A 20,498-nucleotide genomic window follows, 5' to 3' on the forward strand; every position below is an offset into this window, starting at 1 on the left:
ACCATAAAGAGAGTCATCACAGGTAGGCATTTTGTTTCTTCGGATGGCCCTTTGCAGGCCAACATGTGTGGTCTACATTGCCAATATCATCTGCATACTATAAGATTAGCAAATTATTGTTGATTTTTGAAGGGGGGGGGGGTGATACCCCAATTTCCACAGTATAAGGTATAAAAAGGAGAAGGCGTGAGGAAACACAGCCCTGCTCCAATCTCCTATTCGTGTAGATTTTCCTTGAAAAGGGCCTAGAGTCTCAAACTTTGACATGAACCTAAGTATCTGAGTACAGTGAAATAAGGCCTTGAAGTTAGGCCGAATGACCCATGTTACCAATTTTTTTTCCACACTATCTGCCAGTCAACCTTAATAAAGGCTGCGGTGTAATCAATAAAACAAGCGAATAATGCGGTCTTTCAAGATTGATTGCACAGTGAGCTAAAAGAGTCACGTTATCCATTGTACTACAATTCAACCTGAAACCTTTTTGAAAGAAGGGCCTGATATAATTTGATCAGGTTTTCAGCTAAAATCTTCGCATATGCTTTGCTTCGACACTAGCAGCACAATTTTGCAGTAACTGGAAAGATCCGTTCTACTGTTCTTGTTTTTGTGAAGGGGGCATAAGAAGGAGCCTCGCCAAGAATCAACAACTGTATTTGTGCTGTACTTGTTAGAAATGGAGACGGGCGTATCCATGGCAGGTGCTTCAGAGTTGGTGGTGTCTAATCCCAACTTGACGATGCCGTGCGACGCATTTTGTCCATCCTGAACCACCTATTGAAAACATGCCCTCATACCCTCCAGGACATGTTGCATCACCATTTGGGCCTTATCACACAAAGCATGGCCTCTGGCATTGAGGGACATTGTAACCAAGCTACCCAGAGAGGTGGTCTTCATTCCACAGACCTCAAGGAGGCGCTTGGATTCTCGATCCACAGGGACAGATGAAAAGATGCTGTTTGACAGTCCAAATGAGAAGGAGGCTTGAAAAACTAGGACTCTCCATAGACTGGTACATAGATAAGAATGGTGGGTCACCCGGGCCAGGGGGATATCATCTTGTAACCAACCTGTTGACCACCGCAGAGGAAGTGAGCTATTCCAAAGCTGCTATGGCCAGGTCGAACAAGGCAGATAGTGCTGCTGGAAGGAGGACTTCAGTGAAGACTTTTGTCCTCATTTCTACTGTTGAGAGCTGCAGATTCAGTACTTCAGCAGCCTTTTTCACTACTGTTGGAGCAGATATGCTATGAGAAATTTCTAATGATTTGCGTATGAATACTATGGAAGAAATATTGATAAAAGAAACTAATATTTGAAAATAACTTTTATGAGTAAAATATGGCCACGGGGAGTGGTCACCAGATCTATTAACAAAATGCTAAATAATGAAAACATATTAAAATGTGTACTAATGTCATATTTGAATGTATAACTTATGTTTTATGATAATTCATGTTCTTAACTTAGCCGACCTGGAGGCCTGGTCTTCGCTGGGCCTTGCTTGCTTAAACGTGGAGACACGATGAGCTGCCGAAGACTGGAACTGGAGACAAGGACCTTGAACTGTACAGAGTTCAGACGGAGCTCTGCTTGAAAATTCTGCAAATGTACCAGTGGACAGAAGATGAGGACAAACTGATACAATTATGTGTAGTGTAGGTTAAACGTACTTTCCCGGACTTGAACAATGGAAGCACTGACTGAAAGACTGTGAGCAACAATTTTGTTACCTGAAGAGCCGGATGATATTCTCATCGACAGAAGGACCAATCAAACTAATGGAACTTGAAGCTTGAACTGACGCGAATATGTGGTAAACAAAAACTATAGGTTAGTCATAACCTTTGATAAGGTTGACCAATTAGCAATTAGTGGGACGGACTGAGAGACCTTAATAAAAAGTCATGACAAGGGAAGAAAATTCAGAGTGGAGAGGCGAAAGTTGATGACGTCAGGAGACGCTGTCTGAAGTGCTGATAATTGGGCTTACTCTCTGTGAGCCTGATACTTGCTGATGACTGATGACCTGGAGACGAAGACTGACTCGTTGCTGGTCTATCTTGGATAGGTAGCTTTAACAATGTGACTGACTAACGTGTGCTTTTTCTTTTACGTACCAACTGCACTGTTTTAAAATGTTTCTCTTTAGATAGATTTTTCCAAATTAATGATTTTTGTCTAAATTGTTTTCGCATGAAGACCCACATGCTGATGCTAATTTGAGTTAGGTAGGCTGACAAGGGTGACTTAACGGTGACAGCTGACTGACTGACTTGCATTGCTGAATTATTCATAATGTTAAAGGATTTGCTGACTTATGTTGATGCTCGTTTATGGATAGAATATTCTTGGTGAATAGTTTGTTTGTGATGATTAATAAAGTTTGATTAACAATAAAGTCGAATAAAGGTGTTGATTAGAATTGTAACTAATAGGGAAAAAAAACGATTAACCTTTTTGAGAGTGATGGTATTTTTCTTATTAGATAGGGGTTTTTCTGACAGTTGTTAATGATCGTAGTGCTTATTGATGGTCCATTGGTTTACCACTTGACTATGATACACCATGCGATCCAAAAGGTTCATCGACCTACACGCGTCCCCTTGTAAGTTTACTTAATAAGAATCAGGCGCGCTAGCACTACTGTATAAAAGGACATTACTTCTGTGGTGGTGGGGGCCACAAGGTGTCTCCCAACTAGAAACTTAGTTGTAATTTCTGGGGAGGTATCCAGTCCAGTGGCTGAAGACTGGCCTAACAGCTCATTACCGTGGTCATCCCCGCCATTGTGGCCAAGGCATACAGGCTTAAGAAATCTGAGTCCAATCCGAAGGGACTCAGATTGGATTCCACCTCCTCTAGTAGTCTCTGTGCCACCCTATGTGGCCTGTGTTCTGCGGTACAGGCTCTGAATGAAGTGCCAAAGGTGGAAGGCTTCTGGGATGGTGGATCTGGCCATTATGCACAAGGATTTGGTGTCATAATGGAGTGCTTAAGAGAACGATGGAAGGCACTGGCATCCGGATCAAAGGCATGAACATCAGCAGTCCGTACAGCATCATGGGCCTTAAAGGTGCACCTGGTGGTATAGTGGCTTGGGTAAATATGGTGTACATAGTGTTAAGAAAAGCAGTCCGGTCCAAGCCTGGAGTCAGGACCTACAGATAGAGGGGCGCCAGCATCGGCATTTCAGGAGGAGGGACCCAGGAACGATGGATCAGAGAATGTCAGTGAAGGAGCTGGTGGAGATTGGGGAGGTTCTGTGGCGAGTCCAGAGGGGTGAATGGTACAAGGCCGCTGAGAGAAGAATATTCAAGCTACTTGACAATCAACTCCAGTCCAAAGGATGAGGATCCTGGGGGAGATGGAGGGCATCTAGGTGACTAACCCTTGCCATGGTTCTTAAGTTTCTTATGCTTTCTCCACTTATCTCAGCAATATGAGGACAGCCTTTGAATGGCAACGGTTGCCGCTCTTATCCCGGGCCCGGCCCATGAAGAGTTGGGCTTTGCACAAAGTAAAATCCATCTACTCTTAGAAATTCTGGATCAGATACGTCTTACTATGCAAAAGTACAGAAACTTAAGAGTGTGCTTTCTTTTCTCACCTCACTGTACGTTTCCTATGAAAGGCATGCACACCATGCGTTCTCCCACATCCTCAATATGTCCAGGGACACAAAGACAGTTACACAAGACTTCACCAGCAGAAACCTAATCCGATTCTTGAGGAGTGTTTGGCGGCGGTCAGTGGCACTGTGAGGATGACAGGAGCCACCTCTTTGCAGTGCCACCAGCTCCATTTGTCTCCGGGTTTGGAGGTATGTGCAGGAGTCTGACAAGGTTCTCCAATTCCACTAAGTAGTTTTGAAAAAGAAAACAAGACGCATCCTGTAGAACAAAGGAGGGCAGCCGTAACAGTATGAGCAAGAATGCTTGGCTTTCTCCTTCCTTCGACTTCAGCTTAAACTAAATGCAGGACTAGGCTATGAAAATACGTCCAGCAGAACACCTTGGACATTGTCAGTCTCTGAAAGCAAGTTTCACACATGAACTTCTTATGCATTGACAACTGTTTTATTGTCCCAAAACCGTATGAGTAGTCTTCTGAAATACTTTTTGTACTAAGTCAAGGAAGGTCAATGACATTAAAATGTAAACTGAGCACAATAGTTTACTTAAATTTAAGTTTGCTCTATGGTGAAGAACGCATAGGCACCTTCTAAACCCAAGCAGTTTGCTGTAATGCTAAAGCTAATTTAGCAGATACTTTTTTGAGATTGACTCAACTGGTTTAGACAGAACTCTTGTTCAAAGCTAGATTGTTTTATGTACAGTGCGGGCCATTTGTTATTGAGCACAGAAGCGTGACGAGACAAAACCGCACATCCAAACAAAGGGACAGCCCGTCTAGACCTCTGAAATAGAAGTTCAATAGAATTCACAAACATGTTTGAGGAAGCGAAAGGGTAGGAAACAGACACCTTAAGCACTGGGGTGGCAAGTACTTTTAAGCTTGTTGCCACAGGTAGTAGGGAGAAGGGAATTTGAGGGGAGTGTTCAAACTGACAACACAATGCATATAGACAGAAGGCTGCAGGGGAGGCATAATCCATGACCATGCAGACACAGGATATTGGTATGTGACCACAGCTCACGCTTATCTTGGAACATCAACAGGCTGGGAAACAAGCTGAACAGAGGAGTGGTGACAATTTCGAAATAAATATGTAGAAGCCAGACATTGTTCTACTGAGACCCTATTTGTAGGTTCCTTGGGAGGGGCGGGTACAATGATTTAGTTCATTCGGGATTCACATTGTGAATAGTTGTTATCCTGATCCGCAGATCACTGCTGCTGAAGGTCACCTATACATGGGTGGATTTGGAGGGCTGCTTTGCTGCAGTGATTGGGAGATGGAACGGGGAACTGATGACAGTGGCCTCCTGGTGCTTTACTCCAGAACTGCAGTCACCAATGTTGACAACACTAGGAGAATGGCTGCCCTTCGAAAATTTGATTAGTATGGGGTCCCTGGAGGTACTTTCGGACACAGACTGAGCCTTCCTTAAAAGAAGATCCGAGATGGCCGATTAGAGTAGGAGGTATCACATGATGGGAAGATCTTGGAAAAGCAGTGGAAGGGGATGCGTACTTATTGTGCATACAAATCCTCGTCTGCAGGGTGGGGAGGGGGAGTCTTCGGTAGCCTTCTGAAATACAATACTGAGAATGAAAATGTGTTTTTGAAAGGGTCAGACTGTTCTTTTGCATAATGTTTCAGTTTCTAACCGAAAATATATCACAAAAAAGTTTTTTAAAACATTTTAAAAAATGGGTTGAAATGAAGGCCGCCACACCATGTCAAATGGAGTTATCCTAGGTACATTCATGACACTGCATCGGTTTATTATGAACTGCAAAATATGGAAGCATAAACAGAAAAAAACAAGTTACTTAGTCCCACATTACTTATAGTAAGCATGTTAGAAATTGGGTTTCTAGTTGTCAAAGGTATGCACCCTGCCCAAGCAGGAACCACAATCCTTATAAGAGTAAGTTAGTTACACACCATAAACTAACCTGTGTTCACCTTTTGGTAGCTTGTCACACAGCAGGCAGGCTTACCTTAGGAGGCAATGTGTAAAGTAACTGTGCAACACTTAAGAGCAAAACAGCAGGAAGAACACCACAAAGAAGTAGTCCACGCCAAGTTAGAAAATAGATTCTAGTTTAATGAAACATACAAGACCAAAACGACAAACATACAATAAGTAGAAGTTGTGATATTAATTTTTAAAGAATATTTGCAAATATAGTGCTTAGAAACTGAAAGCGCCAACTGCGGCTATCTGGTCACACTACACAGTGGTAAATCAGGCTGGTCACAATGGAGCACGGGCCAGCTACAGGGACCAATCTTGTCCCGCTGAAAAAGTACCTTGTCTGGAGGGTTGCGTTAACATCGAGATACTATGCGAGGAGTAGAAGGACAATACAAAGGCGATGCTTCGGGTCTGATCTGAGCAGTCAGGGATGTGTCTCCATCAAGCCGCGCACTGTGGTTGGTACAATGTCCTTGAGTAGTGGTGCGGCATCAAACCCTTTGCGATGAAGGTGAGGCATTGTCATTGAGCTGAGCAGCCAGCAATGTGCCAGTTCCGAGCCGCGTAACTGGTGCTGTGATGTCTTTGTCCTCGGTGTTAATGCATCGGTGTCAAAGAGATAGGGTGGTTCCAATCGGTGCAATTACGATGTATGGATTTCTGTGAAAAATAGCTGCAGAACCCACTTCCAAGGGCCCAGGACTGGGTGGGAACCATTGGTAGGGCAGAACTCACCGTTGGCAGAGTCCGGAAGCTGTAGTAGAGCTGAGTAAAGTCTGATGCCCTTGAGACTTCAGAACAGGAGGCAAGCCAGCAAGCTCTGAGTCACCGTGGCTCTGGGGATTTAGAGCTGCAGGCCCTGTCCTCATTCCCAGGCAAGGAGGGCAGGTACAGCAAAGAAGGAGTCCAGCAGAGTGGTAGTCTCTTCAGTAGCGCAGTAGTCCTTCCTGGCAGAATGTCCTCAAGTCCAGAAGTGTACTGACTTGGTAGAGCCAGACGTCCTGTGCGTATACCCAGTGGTGCTTTTGAAGTGGGGAAGACTTCAGAGAGAGGGCTTTGAAATGTGCACACAAAGTCCCTACCTTGCCTTCAGACACTACAGGAGGGTTATGCTGCCCTTTGTGAGGGCTCAGGACCCAGCCCATTCAGATATGTCAGCTCCTCCCACCCATCCTGCCCAGGATGGGCCATCAACATGCAGATGACCACTCAGTCACACCCAAGCTCCCTTTGTGTGTGGCTGTCTGGAGGGAATGCACATGAGACCAGCTGTCACCCAGCCAGCCATGTATTCAGAGACAGACAAAAGACACTAAATGATTTAAAGTAAGAAAATGCCATTTTTCTGAAAGTGGCATTTTCAAAATTACAATTTAAAATGAGACACCAAAAGTTGTGATTTTAAATTGCGATTCCAGAGACCCCAAATTTGGGGGGCCCATCTCTTCCCAGCTAGAAATTAGACTTAGAAAACGTAATAAGGCAATCCTAATGTAAACCTAAGGGAAAGATGGGCCCTGCAGTAGTGAAAAACTAATTTAAGATTTCTTCACTACCTGGACAAGTAAAACCTAAAAGTACATGTCCAACTTTTTAAATACACTGCACTCTGCCCTTAGGGGTGTCTAGGGCCTACCTCAGGGGTGATGTGTATTGAGAACTACTAGTTCGTTAAGATGAAAATATAATGGTGTTATAAGAATAAACTGAGGATTTATTCTTAGTAGGACTGTCATTTCAGAATTGCATATAAGGTTACTTAATAGTAAAAGCTTGGATTTTACCAGCCTTTTGTGTGGATGTTAAGGCTAGTAGTGAATCACTCTTACAAGAAAAGTATCTGAGATCCACTGTATTTATGGGCCTGAACTGGCTCTTCATTAGTTAAGACCGGTATTTAATTGCCATGAAATTGGTTGTCTCTTCACTGGCGGCTAAGCTCGGAAAAGGCACTTGAAGAATTAGTTCACTTCTCTACAATACCAGAGAGACAATGGCTTTGATGATTTCCTATACCATGAAATTGTCACCAGATGGACTTTGGCAGGAGCATGAGAGAGACATGATCCTACAAGTGTGACTTGCTCAGATAAAGAAGAAAGAGGGTGGACTTTGCTTTTGGAACGCTGTTAGACCTAGCATCCATGGTGTGGCCTTCCCTGTCTTTTTTTGCCTCTGCTACATATGTTTGCCTGTGTGCTGGACTTTGTTTTTGGTAGTCTGGTGACTTAACCACTACTGACCACCGCTGTGCTCCCTGTGTAAATTTTATGTGAAATTGTCTCTTCCATGATTGGCATATTTGATTTACTAGCTAGTCCCTAACAAAGAGCACTAGAGGTGCCTAGGGCCTGTACATCAAATGCTACTAGTAGGCCTGCAGCACTGATTGTGCCACCCACATGAGTAGCCCTGTAAACATGACTCAGACTTGCCACTGCAGTGTCTGTGTGCAGTTTTAATCTGCCAATTCGACCTGGCAAGTGTTCCCACTTGCCAGGCCCGGCCCAAACACTTTCCTTTTCATACATTTATGGCACCCCTAAGGTAGGCTCTAGATAGCCCCATGGGCAAGGTGCAGTGTATGTTAAAGATGGGACATGTACTGATGTGTTTTGCATGTCCTAACAGTGAAGTACTGCCAAATTCGGTTTTCATTGTTGTTCTCTCAAGTTAACATGAGGGCTGCCTTTAAATATCTTAAGTGCAGTTTCCCTTCGAGAGCAGATTGAAATATTGAGTTTGGTGTCTCTGAACTCACAATTAAAAAATATATATTTTAGTAAAGTTGTTATTTGAATTGTCAGTTTGAAAACACCACTTTTAGAAAGTGGACATTTTCTTGTTTAAACCATTCTGTGACTGTGCCTGCTAGTGTATTCCCTGTCTGGGTCAGACTAACAGTGGGCTGTTTGTGAATACCCTCTAGATAGTGCCACAAAGGGAGCTGTGGTTTAGCCTGCTTATCCCAATGATCCATCTAAGCTAGAGTGGAGGGAAGAGAGGTAACTTACACCTGAATGGGCTGTGCCTGCCCTCTCACAATGTAGTCTCCAACCCCCTGGTGTGTCTCTGGGGTAAGACCTGGGCAAGGCAGGATCTTGTGAACAAAAACAACTTCCTTTTGAAGTCTGCCTACCTCAAAGGCAGAAATGGGTGTAAGTAGTGGACCCAAAACCTTAGATTTTTAGATTACTTCTGAAACTAATAGGAGCCTCTGCCAAGGAGAAGAGCTGAAGAGCTAGAGGAGGACTATCTCCCCTTTGCCTGTGGCTGTGTTTTTCTGGGTTAGCCTGCAGTTGCTACTTCTGCCTGAAAGAGGACAAAGACTGGACTTTGTGGTATATGCTTACTTCTGAATTGTATCCAAGGGCTTGGATTGAGCTTACCTCCTGTTTTGAAGTCTCAGGGCCATCAAAGACTTCCTCGGCCAGCATCTGGACTCTCTGCTAAGACTCCTGCCCTAGTAAGTGATGCCCTATCCAGTCCCTGGGTCCTCGGAAGTGAAGCTGGTGGAACCAAGGTAGAAATCGACGCACAAGAGCTGTGCGGGGAAACTTTTGACGTGCACCCGCTTCGCGGCTAAAATCGCCACTCACCTGCATCGCCGCTGGGAGATCGATGCATCGCCGCTGGAGAAACGACACAACACCCGCTTGCGGCTGCTGAGAACGATGCAAATCCCACGCGGGGCGGTTTTCCAACACCGTGCAACAGCATTCCTCAAGCATCATCGCTGGGCATCAAAAATAAACGCAAGCTTGCACAGATCAGAGGTACCCGTCTGGAAATCAACACCGCTCTCGTGCAGGAGAGGAAAAGGATGCATCGCCTACCTGACTGAAAAAGAAATGATCCACCGCCTCACTTTTGAGTAAGGAATCGAGGCATCGCTGACTTTTTCGGTGCACACTCGCCCGTGGGGCTTTATTTTTTATGCAAACCAGGTACTTTGTGTAACAACAACGTTTCCATTGTTTTCTATGGAGAAAGACGCTTATTCTTTAGAAAATTCATATCTTGACTTGTGTATGTTGGATTTCTGTGGTTTGGGACTTGTTTGATTTAGCTAAATATTGCCTATTTTTTCTAAATTGGTGTGTGTCCATTTTGTAGTGTTTTCACTGTATTACTGTGTTAGTTGCTACAAATACTTTACCCATTGCCTTTGAGATAAGCCTGACTGCTTGTGCCAAGCTACCAAGGAGGTGAGCAGGGGTTGTAGTAGGAGTGTAACTCCCTTATCCTGACCAGAGTGGGGGTCCCTGCTTGGACAGAGTGCAAACTGACTGGCAACTACAGAACCCAATTCTGTACAACAACCTTCACATATAAAACAATAAAGAGTTGGTTCAAGCTTGCATGTTGTCTTTGTTATTACAGCCCAGGCTTTGTTTAACACTGCTTTGTAGTCTTCTGAAATACTCATGAGAAAAAACGTATTGAATTTTAGGAGCCAAGCCAATAAATTGTGAGATTTTGAATTGGGAAGAACCTCGCCTTTGTTCATCTTTAAGAGGTTGTTTACCAGTCTGAGTGGAATACGGTACTGTTTTGATAAAAGTAGCTATGTGCATTAAAATTGCCTGGGCCACGATGGAGCTATGAGGATGAGGTGACACAGCTACCGTTTTATTTTTGCTTTAAAAGCCTTGGTATCAAGGGAAGGGGAGGAAAGCATAATATTCCTCTTCATATTCTCTGAAAGGCATTTACCCCACGACCCCTTTCAGATGATAGACTTGGTTTCCCCCAGCTTTGATAGATGGAGGTCAGTTGTCATTGGCCCGGTTCCCATTTGTAGCACTTCTGTGTTCTGCTGAGAAAGTCAGCACAATAATTGTTTCCCGAACATGTACCTGAGGTCAGCAATCTCAATTTATGCCAGACTGCATATAGCCTATGCCGGAGTACGTTTCCTCAGGTTTGACTGACAAAACATGGAGTGCATTTATTTTGGTGCTTTAGATGACTGCTTTCCAGCTCACAGGTCTTTTTAGCTACCTTCAGGAGGGTGAAAGTTGGAGTGGGTCACCTAAGATTCGAACCTGTGACTGAGATTCAAACAAATCCCTCCAGCATACGCATTAGGCCACAATGCAGTCCTCTCCCAGTGAGGAATAGGACTACTTCTTCCACCACCGCAATAGAATTGTCTCTTAGAAAGTCTCACATTGTACACCTGGGCTGACGACTCAGGTCCTCAAAGAATAGCAGTGTAGTCTTTGGCACAGCTATGCAAAAGACCAGGACTAAAAGTAATTTTGTTCCAGGGATCAGTGAACTTGAAATATTTGCAGTTCTGCCCAACAACTGCAAAATAGCGACAGCAGCTGAGCCAGTTGGCGGCTGCGCATGTGCAGACCTAAGCTGGTCCTGTGTCTGTTCAGGTCACACTGTAGCACTATGACGAGCTGTTAAGGATGGTTCCTGCTGGCCGATCAGTGTTGCTCCCGTGCAGGGCAGGGAGCTGCTGCAGGCCCTTGCCTCCTGGTCACGCAACCGAGTGTTTGACCTGCAGACCAGTGGCATGGAGGTGTAGGTCGTGTGAGCCCGAGCACCTTCTGACTTGGAGCCCCTAGTGTGCCACAATACGTAGAGAGATAAAACCATCAGCTTTTTTGTTCAGCCCAATTTACCAATCAATCCTTTAGTAGTTCTAGCACTAATCAGTGTCAATATTCTGATGTGCGCTATGGTAATGGGTCTTTCAAGAAACAGGTGTTTATAACAGCGGCAAAAAACGAAGATTTAAATGAGCAGGTAGAAAGCACTCTAGAACCTCGCTAAATGTGAATATCGAACCAGACTTGCCAGCCCAACATAAAACCTCTCCAGAATGAACATCTTACACTCCTCACAACATGGAAAAGGTAGAGAGGGTGGTGAGAAACAATAAGTTTAACATTAAGAAAGATAGTCTGGAGATCATATGCACATTATGGGACACAGCACCTCAACACCTACACCGCAATACTTTCAGACTTATAAACAGAAACAGTCAAAAAAACAAATTAAAGCTAATGAGACCTGAACTTTACGAGATGCACGCTTCCTATTACAAAACAAATATTTGGTTGCACACTATTAAAAAAACAAAAAAAAACAATCATATTTAAAACCACAGTAAACAACAACATGACTCGCAGTCTGATTTTAGAGTTTCCCGGGCGCTGTACATCAGTCATGTGAGTGTCTGATTAACTCGTCAGCCAAACACCAAATAAGGAACGACTGTAACATTGGTATTCACCAATATGCACATAACGTGAATTCCAATAAAGTGGGCAATAATCAATGATTTACAGCGCCTCAAAACACAAAATGTAACATTAAGCTCTATATAGGCGGGCTATTAAGAGTTAAAAAGTAGAAATGCGGAGTGTAACATTCACTGAATTATACTTACAGCATCGTATTTCAATTTATTATATGCAAGAAAATCTTGAATTCCCGCTTTTGTCATCTCATTAAATCGAAATCGGAAGAGGTCCATTTCTTGCTGAATGAACCACCGTCTGAGATCCTCACTAAAAGTACAAAACAAGTTATTTTCGTCATCTTTTTGTTTCTTTATTATTCACCTGCGTACAACAGAATGGATGATCAGAAGCTGCACGTTTTCTGTTTCTAAGGAGGTAAAGCAATAAGGCGCCAAGGATCATTTTTTTCAAGATTCACACAGAACAAGCACGTGCAATGCAACGGGTCTCGCATTAGCTCGAGTTAGAGCTATTAGCATTAAAAATTCCTAACCGGACTTTTGCCACATACATTGAATATGAAAAGTAATACAGTTTTATATAAGCGACCCGAGTCACAGCGCCACAGCATCAGAGTGACGCAACACACAAAAGGAAAAAGACGTTCGCTCGCAGTCAAACATATCGTCATAAGTGCAATTAACCATGTAACAGGGCGATGCCCAAGGCGTTAACTAAACTGTCCCAAGGAGGCTGATAGTGATGGGCTTGCAGTGGGAGAGGTTAAAGGCCCAGATATGCATCAAAACGTCGGAAAAGCAGCGCTCCTGTCCAGAGCAATAATGCTGGGAATCGAAGCATAGGTAATAGCAGCACTTAGATGCTTTAAGTCCAGAACGCAAAGAATCGTGTAGATTTCCCAGAATGAAACAAACCTGGCTCTTAAGAGTACTGTCCATAACTGTAAATCTTTTCTATTTATGTAATACAGAGTGGAACAAATGATGTTTTCAGAATGTCGCAACATGCAATTTACATATTGAGGACAGACATGCTATTCCTTTTTTTCAAAGGCGAAACTGGATGTCTGAACGGGGTAATTTCAATTAGTTAAATTTTTAGGCTTTGCCTGAACGCTGCAGCGGTACAGTAGCACCTCCTGGGGTTAAAACGGGAAGGGACTGTTGGAAAGTCACTAGGCAAACCACACAAATCCCATTGCTAAGCAAGCTGGAAACTGTATCCATTTGCTTGCTTTGCAGGAAGTGTATGTACAGTAACGCCTGCATTGTCTCTCCCTGCCCAAGGAGGTGCACTGGTGAAGGCAAGTGAATGCTTCCCCCAGTGACCCCCAGTGTGCCAGCCCCACTCGCCCCACCGCTTCTTAACCCCTGATTGTGCCGACACCCCCAAAGCTTCCCGAGCTTCTATAGTTCAAGTTTATTATGTTACCAAACTCCGATGGAGATCCACATAAGATAAAAACAAATACACAATGAGAAGAAATATAAGAAATAACAATTTAATTAAACTTGGATAGACAGTTTGAAATAAAATTAATACAAAGTTAAAAAAAACACTTAAATAGTTCAAAACTCTAGCACAAAACATATCATTAGGCGGAATAAATAAGGCTTGAGATAAATTAGAAGCAGATCTAAGTGAGAGATAGACAGATGGGCGCAACCACTTGCGAAGATAAGGTAATAAGGTCGAACATATTAAGACAACATGCGTCAAATCCTGAACGCCATTATAGCATAGATTACAAATGGCGGAGGAGCCAAACCATTTTGCTTGTAATGTGTTCAGGGGAAGCTGCCCCTGTCACAGCAGGAGCCAGAATCTTCTCACCCCATGAGGCAAGCTCCCGATAAGGTAGGGCTGTGTGACCCCTGGCCTTAAAAGAGTCAGCTATTATATGGAAACTCTGTCTATGTGTACAGGCCTGACCATCCTGGCTGAAACTCACTGCCCAAGTTGCTTTCCCGAGAGCGAATTTAAGCTGTACTGGTGAGAAGGTAAAGATTGCAGATGGATCTACTTGTAAGAGATCCATGGCATATAAGAAATTCCTACTGATGGTACATTTTACTTTGTGACTAGCTAATATTTCTTTTTTTAGCAGTGACCGCAAGGAGTCGTCACAGCTCGTCATCACATTAAACATCCAACGGATTATTGCGGCCAGGCCATGAATAAAAGCGCTATGCAGGCCCAACTCAAGTCTTCGTAATGGCGCAGAGAAGGCAGAGTTTACTGTTAAAATATTTCTTAAAACACGTCCTTCGAGTTTGCCGAGAAAGATCCACTTAGAAACTGCAATATGCTCAATACCATGCAATAACGATGGAGGTATCTTTACCCAATATACCTCAGAGATGCTTAAAATGCCTTCTGCTCATTGCTCTATAGAGGGTATTCAAACCATTGGCTTGAGATTGGGCCTTTGATTATGCTCAATATGCTCTCTCTTTCTCTTTGAGATTCCCACAGACACTTTTACCCAGAAATGTGTAAAAGGTTACTCTTTCAAGCTGTTGAGCTCCCATGGTCCAATTAAAATTGCAGTACTTTATTTTTTTGTTCCTGTGAAAGCACAAGATTTTACTTTTTGAGCAATTTATCTTTAAATAGTGAGCTTCAGTATATTGCTTGAGGGCTTTTAGCCTATTATTAAGCCCAGTTGGGGTACGACTAAATGATTATGTCATCTGCATAAAGTAGACAGCATAACAATCTGCCTCCTAATTTGGGAGCAAAACCCTCACATGAAGTTAAATGTGCTGGTAGGTCTGAGAGATACAGAGAAAACAACAGTGGAGCTAACATACATTCTTGTTTTAGGCCGTTTTTAGTTAGTATAACGTGAGAGATCTAGTTCAACCCCCAGCAAAACTCTGCACCAGCTGGAGGAGTAAAGAGCAACCACGAGGTCAAAGAGGGGGCTGGGCATGCCTAATCTTAAAAAGCTTCTTCCATAATAGAACACGGTCAACCTTATCAAATGCTGTGGAGAAATCTATTAAGGTGGCATAGTGCTCCCCTTTCAGAGACATATTTTTCATTAATTACTTGCAAAATGGAAATGTTGTCAATTGTGCCATGATTTCTCCTAAAACCGGACTGCTCCAAGGGAATAATTTTGCACCTTTCTGCCCAATCATTAATCTGTGACAGCAGAAATTTAGCAAAAAATGTTCCGACCACATCCAAGAGTGCAATTTGGCAGTAATTCATAGGACAGTTTTGATCCCCTTTTTTATATAAGGGGACAATAACGCTACCCTTCCAAGAATGGGGGGGGACTTCCGTGACTTCATAACAATGCTGCAACACTGGGAATAAAATCTTGCACCAGGAGGATGTGTCATGTTTTATTAACAATATTGGGATTTCATCAGGTCCCATTGCTGCGGAACTACGCATTCCTTTTATTGTAGCCTCAATTTCTTTTAGGGCTGGATAGGAGTATTGGGAATCGGATCTGGTTTGAGGGATATCCACAGGAGTACCATTAGAGGCATAAAGAACGGTTAGAAATGTTGACCAGCTTGACTCACAAATAGCTAATGGGAGGGGCTTGGTTCTAGAAGCACGCCCTTCGGCAATCAGGGACCAAAACGACCTAGTATGGCTGAAAGAGGCTTCTTCCCTTATTGCGACCCAGGATCTATCTGTGGCGTCCTTTTTTAGGTGCGCTCTTAACCTCCTTCTCCTTTTTAAAATATCTAACTGGGATTGCCTTATGGATGTATGATTTACGGACTATATACGGATTAGAGCGTTTATTTCCCTGTTTACTAATAAAGGGGGGAGGGTTTTGCTATATATTTATTCAGAGGCCTTTGACTAGAAATTGAAGCAACCAGTTGCATGAAACCAATGAACCTCTCCATTTCGTTCCCTACCCAGCTACCAAGGTCAATCAGGGTGCGTTACAGAATACTTTTAAGCCCCTTAAAACTATCCGCGGACCAATTTGTTGTACCATTTTTAACGCTTAACTGGGGGTGCTGCCCTGCTAGACTCCATGTATCAGTATGTTGCGCCTTCAGATCAAGAGATACTACCAGAACATTGTGATCACTAAGGGAAGTCTGCACTACTAATAAATCCTTTAATATAGAGAAAGACTGAAAGCTTGTTACCACGTAGTCCAGGATTGAGGCACCCCCAGGCGATTTATGGGTCGGATGGGTTGGAGAGTCAGATGGAAGTCTACTATTAGCAATAACACAATCATTCTCTCTCAAATATTCTAGAAAGAGCCTCCCACGCTTATCAGACTTTATTTTTTGGGGAAAAATACAAGGCAGTAATCTAAATGCTTCTTATTTTCCTCATCCCAGAAGGATGCAAGCCCTGGGTTAGAAATATTACAATTTAGGTCTCCTACCATAATGATTTGGGCTTCTGGATCCTTGCCATAAAGTTCCTTAATGTAAAGAAATACCTTAAGTAGGAGATTATTAAAAGGGACACCGGGCGGAACATAAGAATTAATCAAAGTGAGGGAGACTACCTTGTTTCCAACTCCAATGCGGTGTAATGTTACTGCTAAAAACAAATTACTGGAATCCCTAAAGCATTCATGCTGCCAATGTAGTCTATTCGATAGCAAACATGCGACCCCCCCCCCCCCTCCTTTGCGTGACCCCTTGTTGAGGGGGAGGCCTTACAACAAAAGGAATAGTAATTTTTAAGCTGAAGCTCCCCAATAAACCAGGTTTCTTGGAGACAAATTTTTTCAGAATTGAGAGAGTTCAGAAAATCAATTTTTTCCCCTTTAGACTTTATACCTGCCACATTCCAAGATACGAGAGTAAGCTCATTGCTACATTAGTGGTGCTATTGGTCTAGAGATTGTAGTAGAACTACTCAGAACTGCTGGTAACCAATTCCAAGAGTGGGGGTTGATACTTTAATCAGTAGGTGGACAAACGGGAGGATCCCCAAATAATACTTCCCAGGTGTAGGCCCCCAGGTGAATTTTTAGGTCCTGGTAAGTGTGAGAGTTTATGTCCTGTTTAACCAAAGGGATGCCTGAGGGGAGAAGTTTCCACATACCATAGGAAAATTGGAGATCCCGCTTGGTTAACCTTAAAGCCATCTCGCTAGAAACAGGAACTACATCAATACCTTTACGTTGTAAAGACTCCAAATGCATAATATTTTGTTAACTGTCAAAATGGAGAAAAACGATACACGTGACGACAGACCAGAATCTGCGACCTTCAAGAGAACCAAATGTATGTCCTTACTTGCAATCATTCTGAGGGGTTCAATACTAGAAAAACATTTTAACAATTGAGATCTGTTTAAGAAGAGATCATTGTCAAATAAGAGCATGAAATCTAATGTTAAGGTGTCCACAGGGTAGCGACCCTGTCCTATTGAAACAGGTTGCAGCCAGGTCTGTGCGGGGGTAGGACCTGTGGTGGCTTCAAAGGTCTGAGCAAGGGAATTCAAGGATAACCTAGTTGATTGAGAGGTAGTTGGCTCACAGGTTGAAATTTGGTTGGCAGTTACGGAAATGTCGATAGGTGGGTGGAGGTCGCACATTGACGACGAGGCAGAACGTGCAAGGCAAGAATGTAAAGCTGGGGCCTCCTGGATTAAGGAATCTTGCAGGCCAGATTGTACCTTGTCAAAACGTATCTTTCTCTGACCTTTTTTGGGATGTCTCAGGGTTGATTTTTTAGACCTTTGTTTTTTTTTTTTTTCTTTTTATGTACTGGAGGCTGCTCAGGGGTATCCGAGGTACTAGTTAAGATGTTAGCCTTTGAACGAGCTTTAAAGATTGGAAACATAGCCGTCTCGGAATTTTGGCAGACCGATTCCATGTCTGTCTCTGTTGTAAAGTCTCTTAGTACAAATCTGATGGAGTTACTGGGCTTTCAATCTGCATGAGAGACGTGGGGGGGTTGTCCCACCTGCAGAGCTCCAGCCTGGGAACAAAAGTCAATACCGGCGGGTGTTTCACTGTTTATAATGGTGTGATTCCGTGATAGGAGATCATTGCAGTGCTGCGTGCGAAAACCAGGAATTATTCCATTGCCAGTTGTAAGTTCTTTTAAAATGGTCGTTAGGGAGTCGAGAATACAATCGGACCCGCCAACCTATTTTCCTAAAAGGTTCAAAATGGAGGATAGGAGACGCTCTAGGCTAGAGAGCGAAGAGGAGACCAAAGTAATTTGATCAAGATTATTGCTTAAAGATTAATGTTTAGGCTCAGATTAGGTGTTGCTGAAAGGTGAGAACAAAGAGGAGTGGTTGGAGGGTGTACTACTAAAAAGCCATAATCCTTTGGGTAGAGAGGGAGGCGATGGCGGGGGGAGGAGCAGCTTCTTGATGAGATCCATATCTTTGGACAAGTTCTAAGTCTAGATCAGGGAGGGTGAAGTCCCCGAAAGATTCTCCTGGTTGGTACATGAAAAAAGAGCATCAGAGCCAGAATCATGAGATGAAGGTTCCTTTGCCGGGGGTAAGCTGATCGCGTCATAATTTGGTAAGGGAATTATAGCTGAAGCAGGTGAAGAGACTTTGCAACACGTCACAGGCTCACGAATAGAGGAAGATGTATGAGACAAAGCTGGGCTATTATTTGGATCAGCAAAGACGTGCAGGGGCTGATTCCTTGCGACATGGACAGGTGGAAAGGGGTTCCTCTGGTAAAGAAAAACCCTTTTGATCTAAAGAGTCTGGCTTAGAAGGAATAAGGGGAGCCTTCTCTTTATCCCATAGGGAGAATATTTGATTTTGGCATTTTAGGCCTGAGGTATTTAAGACTTTATTGCGCAATGGATTAGATTTTGTTTTTGAACATGATCTCCCCAAACCCAGACGACCAGATCTCAATTTTTTAGCCGTCATTTTGACCGCCGCACGTTAGATCCGAGTGCTTTCAGTGTCGAGCCACCAACACCTCTCTCGTGGCCTCTATGGCTCTTTAAACTCTGGGACTGAAAGTCTCCAATTTGCTACGCTCTATCGTCGATATATCGCCCACAATCTTTGTGCGGGCCTCTAAGATTTCTTTAAACATAGTAAAGAGAGGCAGTGGTTGTAATTACAGCAAATTCACTGTGCTCGTGATCACCAGCTGCGATATGATATGGCGTAGCTCCAAGACGCCAAAGACGCCACACCAAACCACCGATCTGCGGTGGAGCGGCCAGGAAGACTGAATGTCCGTGGGCGGGCCACCTGCACTCCCCCACAACCTCTGCAGTCTCCTCGGCCCCTTACGAAGGTACCAGGAATGGGCTCCTTGCCCACAACGATACGACAATGGGGCAGGGCGGCAGGGCAAAAAGAAAGGCCCCAGCGGGGGAGTGGTAACTTGCTGCACTCACTGTCTATGGCCCTCTCCGCAAGTTCCTGATGGGCTCCTTGCCTACAGCAGAGCGGCTGACGTAAAGGTGGCAGGGCAGGGGCAAACAGCCCCCACCAAAGAGCTGTAGTATACCGTACTCGTTTATCCCGCTGCCCCCATCCTCTGCCTTTCCGCGGGGTCCTTATGGGCTCCTTGCCCGCAGCGAAGGGGCGAGGCAGTGAGGAGGTGGGGTGGGGAAAAAAAAAAAAAAAAAACAAGGAAGTCAGGAGCACAAAGGACAAAAAGGCAAGAAAAAGATTTTTCAGTTTTTGCAGTTTTATGGGCTCCTTGCCCGCAGCTGAGAGACAAGGCGGTGAGGAGGTAAGGAGGCAAGGCAGTCAAGGGCCCACAGAACGGTACAAGGAAACCGTACAGAACTATGGCATCCAACAGGCAAATAGTCCCCTAATGATAAGCGGTGGACTCCGATGGCTTACCGTGCAAGTGGACCAGGCGGAGCCGCCGACCTGTTCCCCTGCACCTGGGGCGAACCACTGAAATAGACCACAGGAACTTTCTATGCTCCTGTCACATCTCCTCAATGCGGTGCAGTCATCCACCCGCTAAATGGCAACCAGATACGGAGATGTAAGCAGCCATGCAGCTCAACTTTTGACTTCTCCAGTACATGAAGTTGGAGTTGTGCCCTGCATCGCCTGGTGAGTGCCCCACCAACCCCACAGTTTGGGGTCCGTATTCTGCCTCCATCTCCTTAATGCACTGCTCAAACACGATCATTGGTGAATGTGAATTAGGCCTCGTGATGCTGGTACTGACGACAGCTGTGCCGTATTATTACGGTTATTGTGACACGCTCTCAAGCACCTTTCTTCTCCGTGAGAAGTTTGCTGCACCTGGGGGAGAATGTCTCCAAGAGTGTCCCAGGTCAAAAACCCTTTGTTGGACCTCAAGCCCCAAATTGCAGCATTTCCATGACAGAAATCCTCTGGGGTCACAAAGCAGCACTTGCTTTCCCACTCCTACAGCGCTCAGCCTGTAAACCTCTGGTGCTCACCTTGGCACTCTTACGCAGCGCCACCTCGGATCTTGCATTTGACTGTATCTAGGGTACATGGAGGCCTCCAGGGACCAGCAACCGCAAGGGGATCCCTTAGAGTTCCTTCCTGGGATGATGAATTCTATGAGGTGGTAGATACCTCAATTTACCAGGCGTTTGCTGAGGCCATGGGCCCACCAGAACACCACCAGGCGAATCAAACTGCGCGTGCCTGCACCCACATACCTAATCCCAACAAGGGACCCCAGGCACCTCCCATCCTGCACTGGAGGAAGACCCTGTGCCTG

The 20,498-nt window shown here is 44.3% G+C and overlaps 1 protein-coding gene across 3 annotated transcripts in view; it reads right to left on the bottom strand.

The window, feature by feature from the left end:
* The window catches only part of PRIM2 (DNA primase subunit 2), an 801,093-nt gene that overhangs the window by 705,468 nt on the left and 75,127 nt on the right, over positions 1–20,498 (bottom strand). For all 3 annotated transcript variants that reach the window (XM_069235757.1, XM_069235760.1, XM_069235759.1), the window contains exon 5: positions 12,022–12,142. In XM_069235757.1, coding sequence (XP_069091858.1) covers positions 12,022–12,142 — 121 coding nt within the window. The remainder of the gene's footprint in view (positions 1–12,021; positions 12,143–20,498) is intronic.

The sequence above is a fragment of the Pleurodeles waltl genome, chromosome 5 (genome assembly GCF_031143425.1).
Source record: "Pleurodeles waltl isolate 20211129_DDA chromosome 5, aPleWal1.hap1.20221129, whole genome shotgun sequence".
NCBI classification, from domain to species: Eukaryota; Metazoa; Chordata; class Amphibia; order Caudata; family Salamandridae; genus Pleurodeles; species Pleurodeles waltl.